We start from the raw sequence: 9155 nt of genomic DNA, 5'->3' as shown, positions 1-9155 counted from the left end.
CTGGCCACATTGTCTGGAAGTTAAGGTCACCTCCTCATGCACTGGAACAAGCAGCAGAGTCAAGTGGACAGTGTCAAGTGGCCTGACACCACCAGCTCCTACGGGAGCCCCAGATGGTAATGCCTGCTGGTCTCCAGCTTGCACGGTTCTGGTTTCGGGCTCTTGCTCTAGGTTTGGTCACTTGGGCTCCTGCAATACTCTGGGATCCTGTGTGAGGACAAGGGTGATGATCACTGTTCCAGATGTGGAAAGAGCCTCGTGTGTTAACCCAGGACACCTGCCCCATGGGGACGCGAGGCACAGGCCTTCCATCTGATCCCACAGCCTGGCCTATAGACTCGCTTTCATTTTGTGTGACTGTCGCCCAACTCAGGACATTCCTGTAGTCATTCTTTCCTCCAGGACTGAGGGACTGAGGCCATTCCCTGGGTCTGTGGCCTCCTATCCAGTCGACCTATACACTGGGTTTTTAGGATAAAACATCCCCAGCCTGGGCAGTGCCACACAGGCAGGCAGCTCAGAAAGAAAATACTCTTGGTGATTCCAGATGTCTGGGCACATGGACTTGGTGTGTGTGTGTGTCCACGATTAAGGTCATATTTGGGGTTAGGAGTGAGAGTGGTCACCATATGGTCCAGGAAGAATGTGCTGAGGTTTCTGTTGTCAAAGATAAAACTTGTCCACCTTCCTGCCCTTCCCTGTACCTGAGGCAGCCTCCTGAAGCCAGCAGGTTTCTGAGACTCTCCATAAATGGAGAGGAAACATCCCATAGAATGGATGACTGGGACAAAAAGACAAGACAGGACGAGGGTACAGATGTCAGCAAGGGCTACACAGCAAGTATGCACTTGCTCATGCCAAAGAATACTGAAATAGCTTTGAGGGTAATTCAGTGTCCTTGAGGATTAAAAACAAATTAGAGATGGAGGGCTTCAAACCCCCATTAGGTCCTTGTGCAAACAGATGCTGAATTCCGAACCACATTAAGAGGCTAAAAAGATGAGGCAAAATCTCTGAATGACAGGTGGAGGGGATTTCTGCAGTTTCTTGGTGCTTAAGAGACAGGGACTGGCCAGGAACTCACCTGAAAAATCCTGCAGGGTCACAGCACAGGGAAGGGAATGTGTTGGATACATAAGATGACTTTGATGTTGAAAACACCAGCTCCACCACTGATAATGGTTTTCATCATTCATACTTAGGTACATACACAACCTCTAGCAACCATAATTACCACAAAGGACAGGCGTTGTGTAAACTTTTATGAGGTTCTATGTTATAAAATAATTACACAAGATGTATAAATAATGTGGGCACTAATAAGGTGAGGTTATATGTTGCAATATCTAGGATTCCTATTAAACTTATAAAATGCAAAACTAAGTAGGTACTAATGTAAAATGATACAGTAGAAACACTTACTTGATTCATGAAAAATAAAAAGTGAGAAAAAAGAAATAAAGCAACAAAGCCCAACTAAAATAAAGAGAAAGGTGAACTCAGACACAATATTCAGCAATTATATTCATTGTAAATGTTTTGATGATCCAGATAAAAATACATTTCCTTAAAATAAAGTTACTTGTGTGTTAAATTTTAAAGGATGCTAAAAATGCACTATGCAAACATTTACCTATAGAAAGCTTTTGTGGTTATCTTGTTATTGGACCAAATAATTTTAATGAAAATTATTTACATCAGGAAATGTGGGACTTTTTATGTGTATAAAATGAAATATTCAACAAGAACACATAACAATTATAAAATACACATCAGCCCATTCGTGGTGGCTCACACCTGTAATCCCAGCACTTTGGGAGGCCAGGGGCGGGTGGATTACATGAGATCAGGAGTTCTAGACCAGCCTGGGCAGCATGGCAAAACTTCAACTCTAAAAAGTACAGAAAAAACAGTTAGCCAGGCATGGTGGCATATGTGCCTGTGGTCCCAGATACTTGGGAGCCTGAGGTAGGAGGATCCCTTGAGCCTGAGAGGTGGAGGTTGCAGTGAGCCAAGACAATGCCACTGCACTCCTGCCAGGGTGACAGAGTGAGATAATGTCTCAAACAACAACAACAACAACAAAAATGCCCACCCACAAAAAGACCCAAAAAACACGTCCCTAATAATATAATTTATATAAAACATAAATTAGCAGGACTAAGGAAAAGAATCAATTCACAATTATAGTTATAAGTAATGGCATACACGTTGTTATTAACTGAGTGAATCGGCAGAAAAAAAATTGCACATGACGATATGTGAACAACCTGTTTAACCAAATTGACCACTGACACCAGGAGCCCAAACCTGAAGAGTAGTTGGCTAATAAATATGTATTACTGAAAAGATTGAATAAGTGCAAGAAGAAATAAATGAGGCATTCATTATTTCTACCTGATTTTATGCTTCTCCTCTCTGTCCTGTGAGCAGGGGGCACTCCCGTGTCTATTCCTAGTCCCATTCTTATCCCCTCCTCTCTCTCTCCAAGACTGAGCTGCATTCTGTAGGGTGGTTCCCATCCCCCTGGAGCAAATGACTGAGGCGAGGAGCCCTGCCTTCCAGTGCTGCTGTTTCCATCGTGCTCTGGTTTGAATGTCTCCTTTCCAAAAGGATTTATACTTAATTGCCCGTGTGATAGTATTAAGAGGTGGGCCTTCAAAAGGTGACATAGTCTTGAATATGGAGACCTCATGGTTGGGATTAGGGCCCTTATACAAAGGCTGGAGGTAGCAGTGTGCTCCGTCTCTCTTCTTTCCACCGTCTGCCATGTGAGGACACAGAAAGAAGACACTTATCAGATGACAGTGCCTTGATCCTGAACTTGCCAGCCTCAAAAATTGTGAGAAAGCTGGGCGTGGTGACTCATGCCTGTAATCCCAGCATTTTGGGAGGCAGAGACAGACGGATCACGAGGTCAGGAGATCGAGATCATCCTGGCTAGCATGGTGAAACCCCGTCTCTACTAAAAATACAAAAAATTAGCCGGGCATGGTGGTGGGTGCCTGTAGTCCCAGCTACTCGGGAGGCTGAGTCAGGAGAATTGCTAGAACCCAGGAGGTGGAGGTTGCAGTGAGCCGAGAACACGCCACTGTACTCCAGCCTGGTGACAGAGCAAGAGTCTGTCAACAAAGCAAAACAAAACAGTGAGAAAATGAATATCTGTTCTCTATTAACTACCCAGTCTGTGGATTTTGTTGTAGTAGTGCAAAGTGGACTAAAACATGTCTGTGTCCTTCAGACCTTGATTTTACAAAAAGAATATAAAACAAATTTGCTTCTCTGCATATTGCGCTCTTTCTCGCTCTCTCTCTCTCATCCTGCAATAACAGCAAATGAAGACAAAAACCACCCAATCAACGCAACTGCAACTATCAGCCTCATCCCCACTCCTCCCTCACTTTGTGTCAAGGGCCACAGTCACCCGTGGGTTCTTCCTCCTGAGCCTCCTCCAGCTCCCAGGGACCAGCCCTCAGCCCTCCTGACACATCCTCACCCGCTCTGCTGCCTTCAGGCTCTTTGTTGAACGTGGCACCAAAGATGTCTTTCTAAAGCATCTGTTTCATCCATCCTGTCTCCTGTTTACATCTCTGACAACACCAGATAATGAACCAATCCATTTTCTGTGAAAGGAGCTGCTCAGGCCTCTGCTCCCAGAGCCTTCTGCATTCTCCCCTCACTGCAGCCTCCTCACATTGGATGGTCCTCATATTCCTTACATGCCCTTCTTCTAGTAACTCAGAAGTCCTTATAGAAAAGCTCTTTATTAATATCAGTAACTCAGGACAGAGTGAGTGTGTGACCCATGGATGCTGTGGACCTGTGGGGACCAGACTCTCAGGTGACTCCACTCACGATTCCCACTGAGAGACTGCAGTGTAACCAGTGAGCAGCAGGGGGCGCTGTGGGCCTGTCTCAGGGTCTGCACAGAGGGAACCCACAGCTGTGCTACCCACCAGACTCCCCAGGGCAGCGTCTTCTGCCCACAGAACTGTGGAAGGTCCCAGCAGCTGCTTCCTCCCTGGTCCTTCCCATGGGGCCAAGTCTGAGTCTTACACGTTAGTCCTTTCCATACCAAGAAGCGAGCTCAGACTGCAGTTGCTTCTCGGGGTGGGGCCGAGGTCACCAGGAAGACAAACAAATGTGTGGGAACAGCCCCTCCTCTGTCAGGCCAGTGAAGAAGATAAAAGCAGCCTCAGGTGACAGAGCTGAGACTGGCGTGTCAACTGTGTCCACCATGGTCTGGACATCTCTTCTCCTTGTGCTTCTCTCCCACTGCACAGGTGAGCCAGTTTTCCGGGACCTAGGGCAGCCCCCAGCCTGTGTCAGCATCTCTGGCTTTGAGTCCCAGGGAGCTTAACACTTAACAGCTCCATCATCAAAGTGTGTCTGTGTTTGCAGGTTCCTTCTCCCAGTCTGTGCTGACTCAGCCACCCTCCCTCTCTGCATCCCTGGACGCATCAGCCAGACTCACCTGCACCCTGAGCAGTGGCATCAGTGTTGGTGGAAAAATTGTATGCTGGTACCAGCAGAAGCCAGGGAGCAATCCCTGGTATCTCCTGAGCTACTACTCAGAGTCAAGTAAGCACCAGGGCTATGGGGTCCCCGGCCGCTTCTCTGGATCCAAAGGTGCCTCAAGTAACTCAGGGATTCTGCACGTCTCTGGGCTGCAGCCTGAGGATGAGGCTGACTATTATTGTAAGATATGGCATGACAGCGCTAATGCTTACACAGCGCTCCAGACCCACAGGGAAGTGAGAAAAACCCTCTCTCCACTCTCCCAGCCTGGTACCTTCACCCTGCTGGTGGCTCTGATGAAGCCGAGGACAGGAGGTGACTTTTGCTGTTACATCTTCAACCAACACCTAATTTTCTTCAAACCAGTAGATCTCAAAATGTTCTTTTTATTCAGTTCAACTTTTAGATTGGTATTATATACTTTATCGTCATGTTTTCAGAGACAAAAATCATTTGATTAGAGAATAAAAAATTGGCTGGGAGCGGTGGCTCATGCCTGTAATTCCAGCACTTTGGGAGACCAAGGAGGGCAGATCCCTTGAGGTCAGGAGTTTGAGACCAGCCTGGGCCACAGGACACAGAAACCATAGGACTGTGCAGCACAGAGAGTGAGCCTCAACATAAGCTAAAAGCCATGGTTAATGATAAATTATCAACATTTATCTATTAATACTGGATTACATAATTTTATCAAGTGTACAAATGGATGCATTATGTGAAAACAGGGAGTCTCTGGAAGGGTGGGATGGGGGAAATGTATGGGAGCTCTGTACCTACTGCTCAGTTTTTTCTTTACACCTAAAACTGCTATGAAAACAAGGTATAATTTAAAAAGAGCTGAAGAGAAAAATAATTATTGGATTCTAAAAGTATGTATATGATAGTTTTTAAACCAAAAGTAGGGGTTTATGTTTAAATAAACTGTAAAAATTACAGAAAAATATCAGACTAATAAATATTAATAAACACATAGGGAAGAAATTTGTGGACAACTTATCAGAGCGGTAACAGAATAGGAAATCACAGTTACTCTGTGAAAAGGTATCACCGAGGATTCATAGGAAACATTTCCAAATGGGCAACAACCGCCATCACAACAAACTAACCCAAATGAAAGAAATCGACAACCCACACAGGGGAAATACGAATGCGTAATATGTATATGTGTTGATTTCTATGTGAAAACAAAGAAATGAAAATAAAAGCTATGGAGAGAAGCAGTGGAGTGAGCTGAGCTGCGATGGGAGGGGTGGGGGCATCCCAGGCAGAGGGAACAGCAGGGGCAAAGCCCTGGAGGCTAGAGTAGGCTGGGGTCTGTGAGGGCAGCAAGTTCATGAGAACTTGACCAAAAATGCAAACTCCACCCTCAAAATAGCCTCCCGCTGGCCACTATTCAGGCCTAAATATATGGGCAAAGTGGGCAGCTGTCAGAAAAGGTGACCCCAAAAGTGCACCACGTTGGGAATTCTGAGGTGTTTGAGAAAGTTGTGCATGAAGGGTGAGGTGGACTCTAGTGGGGAATGTCCTCTTCCCACCTGGACTCCTCTGTCCTTTTCATGGCACATTGTCAGCTTCTAAAGAGCCAGTGGTTTGGGTGCACATTTAGGTTCAAGTGCCTTTTACCTCAAGCCTTAACCTCTTCCCAAAGAGTCAAATGAGCTGTTCTGTTTAAGTAACTTACATTTGTTGTGAAATCTTTCTTATCACTTCAAGAACCCTTCTTCTTCCAAACCAAGTAATCCCAAGGCACCTATGAAGTCCCTCCTGGAGAAGATAGAAGGGTGTCTTCTGTTTCTGTGTGGTCCAATATTCCAGGACCCCTAACCAGGGTGATCCAAGGTGCTCAGCACCCACGTTCCTCAGGCGGGTCACAGGCCCTGGAGGGATTGTGGCTGTGGGCCCAGCAGATGGCGCTGTGGGCTGTTCTGAGTAGGAGGGTTTTGGTGTAGCCAAGCTTTAGAGGCCCAAGATATTGTATGAGTGAGTTTTCATCTGGCAGAATTATAAATATTTTCCTAACTAAAAACAAAAACCAAAGCTTTAACAACTGTGCCTTGATGACTCTGTCTTTGCATGCTGTCATCAGTCACTGAACAGGGGCTGAGAGGGAAGAGATAAAGAACAGGAGACCCATGTGGGGGAGGGTCCCTGTGGGTGTGGGAGTGAGGGTGGGTGGGAAGTTGGCCAAACAGGCCTAATCCACAGGAGTGGAGTCCCTTGTGAGACTTTTAGAATGAACAGGAGTGAGGTAGGTGGAGGGGGAGGGTCGGAACATCTCATCAGAGGTGAGAATCTACAGGGAAGACATTGGTCATTCCAGTCAATGAGAAAAGTGACTTTGACCTGAGCCTAAGGTCACTGGATCAGGGAAGGGGCCAGGAGGAGCTCCTTGAAGGGAGACTGTGAGCTTGAGAGGCAGACTGAGGCAGATCAGCACGATGACCCCCTGAGAAAGGCACACAGAGTCACTGAAGGACTGTGAGGTGGCAGGGACAAGCTCACATGGGCCTTTGGTCAGTGACTCTCCAGCTGCAATGAGAATGAAATGGAGAAGATCCGGAACAGGGAAAGAGGCTGGGGGTGCTGGTGCCATCCTGGTGAGATGGTGGTGCATGGGTCTAGGTTAGTTAGAGTGGAGATGAAGAGCAGAAAGCAGCTTTGTGATGTCTTTATGTCACAGGATACATTAGACATGAAGAGGGCTTGGACTTTGTGCATGAGCGATATAGATGCTTCTAGGCTGACTCTCATGTTTCTGACTGAGAATTTGGATAGTGACTATAGTCCAAAGAAATAGAAAACTTTGAAATCATATTTTATTTTGTTTTTAACTCACAAATTAGAAAGGTAGATATTTGTATGTTTTTGCTTTATTTGCTCAATGATTTTTTTCATAGTTAAAAAAATTACTTGGAAACTACTAGGTGTCTATATTCTCTAGGGTTTTGTCTCCTATCCTGATGATATATTTTTTCTTTCTCTGGGTTCAGGAGTCAGTTCCCAGGTTGTGGTGACACAGGAACTTTCACTGTCCACACCTCCTAGAGGGACAGTGACATTCACCTATGGCTCCAAAATTGGGGCTGTCATCTGGGCATCTCATGACAGCTGGGTCCAATAGAACATCTGTGACTGTCTTCGGGGTCAATGGTGGACACGAGCAATCAGGACCTGGGACCCCTGGGTTCCCTGCATAAAGAAAAAGTCACCCTGATTATAATGGGGGCAGAACAAAATGAGGCCCAGCTTTACATGCTTGGTGGCATCTGCAACGTCAGTACACGGACAAATACAAGTGGGAAGCTAGACTTTAACACCTTGGATCAAGCCTCAGTCCTGTGCTTCCAACACACATTTTTTGTTTCTGAAGGCTGGTTTCCAGCTACTGTAGACTCAGGTCGTTTGTTCTTCAGGCCCCCAGTGGATCACCACAAGCACTTTTTCTATCAACCATGGCAGTCATTTTGGATTAAAGGTGCACTTCCTCCTACTTAAGTTATAGGTAACACTGTGGCATATTTGGTGAACTTCAATTAAAAAGACTAAGGTAGAGGAGACAGAGATATGAAGCTTCAGAAACATTTAAGCAGATGGAAAGCAGGCTACAGGATAATTCATTTCCAATATTTTAATCTGAAATTAAAATATTTGAATTTGAAATTAAATACATACAAAGGGAAATTATCTCATTTCTCCTGATACTGACAAAGTAAAAAAAAAAAAAAAGGAAAAAACCCAATAAAACAAAAGCAAGTACTATTTCAGATCTATTGACAAAACTCTAGAAAGTCTTATAATATAATATCCAGAATACCTAGGATACAGTAAAAAATTAACTTTCCATGTGAAGAACCAGAAGAACACAACTTAAATAAGAAAAGACAATTGACGGACACCAGTACTGAAACAATATAGGAGCTGACGTTATGTAACTGAGATTACTAAAGCAGCAATTACACAGTCCCTTCAGTGAGCAATTTTAGACATTATTTTTTGAAGGTTTATTTTAGGCTCAGGGGTACATGTGCAGGTATGTTACCTATGTGACCCATAGGTTAACTTGGGTCACAAGGAACATTCTTGAAACGAGTGGAAGAGAAGCAAATCCCAGAAAAGAAAAAGAAGTCATAAAAACAAACCAAATTAAAATTAGAGAACTGAAAAATGCAATAAATGGAATTAGAAACAATAGTTTGGAGGGACTCTGGAACAGGTAACAGTGAAATTAAAATTCAAGCATTAGAGGAATTATTTACCGTAGAGAGGTACAAACAATAGTCACCTAAGCCCAGCAGGGGGCGCTGTGGATCTTCTCAGAGGTGAGCAAGGCCGGAAATGAACTCCCAGGGTTCTCATTTATGGCTCCTGGGCCCATAGTCACTGGCCTGAGTTGGGGGTTAGGGCAGGTGCTTTCTACCAAAGGGCAAATTCAGAGCTCCTAACAGCCCAGACTCCCCGACAGAGCGACTGCTCCCTGGCTGAGCACTCAGAACCCATGGAGTTGGTGGTTTTGGTAAAGAATCCATATTTGCGTAATGCCTCATCCAATCACACATCTTCACCCAGGGAGCTGATGAAGAGTTAGAGGAACAGTCCAAGAGTCCAGCAGTGGCTGAGGGTCCTGGGGATCTTTGGAA

General features: G+C 45.1%; 1 gene segment (V, D, J or C); it reads left to right on the top strand.

Annotated features, from left to right (window-relative positions):
• Positions 1-4237: 4237 nt before the first annotated feature.
• On the top strand, positions 4238-6467 carry LOC112632403. The segment is given in 3 exon segments: positions 4238-4283; positions 4402-4833; positions 6334-6467. Coding segments are annotated over 3 exon segments (612 nt in total).
• Positions 6468-9155: the final 2688 nt, after the last annotated feature.

This window comes from Theropithecus gelada, chromosome 10, assembly GCF_003255815.1.
Source record: "Theropithecus gelada isolate Dixy chromosome 10, Tgel_1.0, whole genome shotgun sequence".
NCBI classification, from domain to species: Eukaryota; Metazoa; Chordata; class Mammalia; order Primates; family Cercopithecidae; genus Theropithecus; species Theropithecus gelada.
Note: the sequence above shows the minus strand (reverse complement) of the source record. Positions and strands in the feature narration are given on the sequence as shown.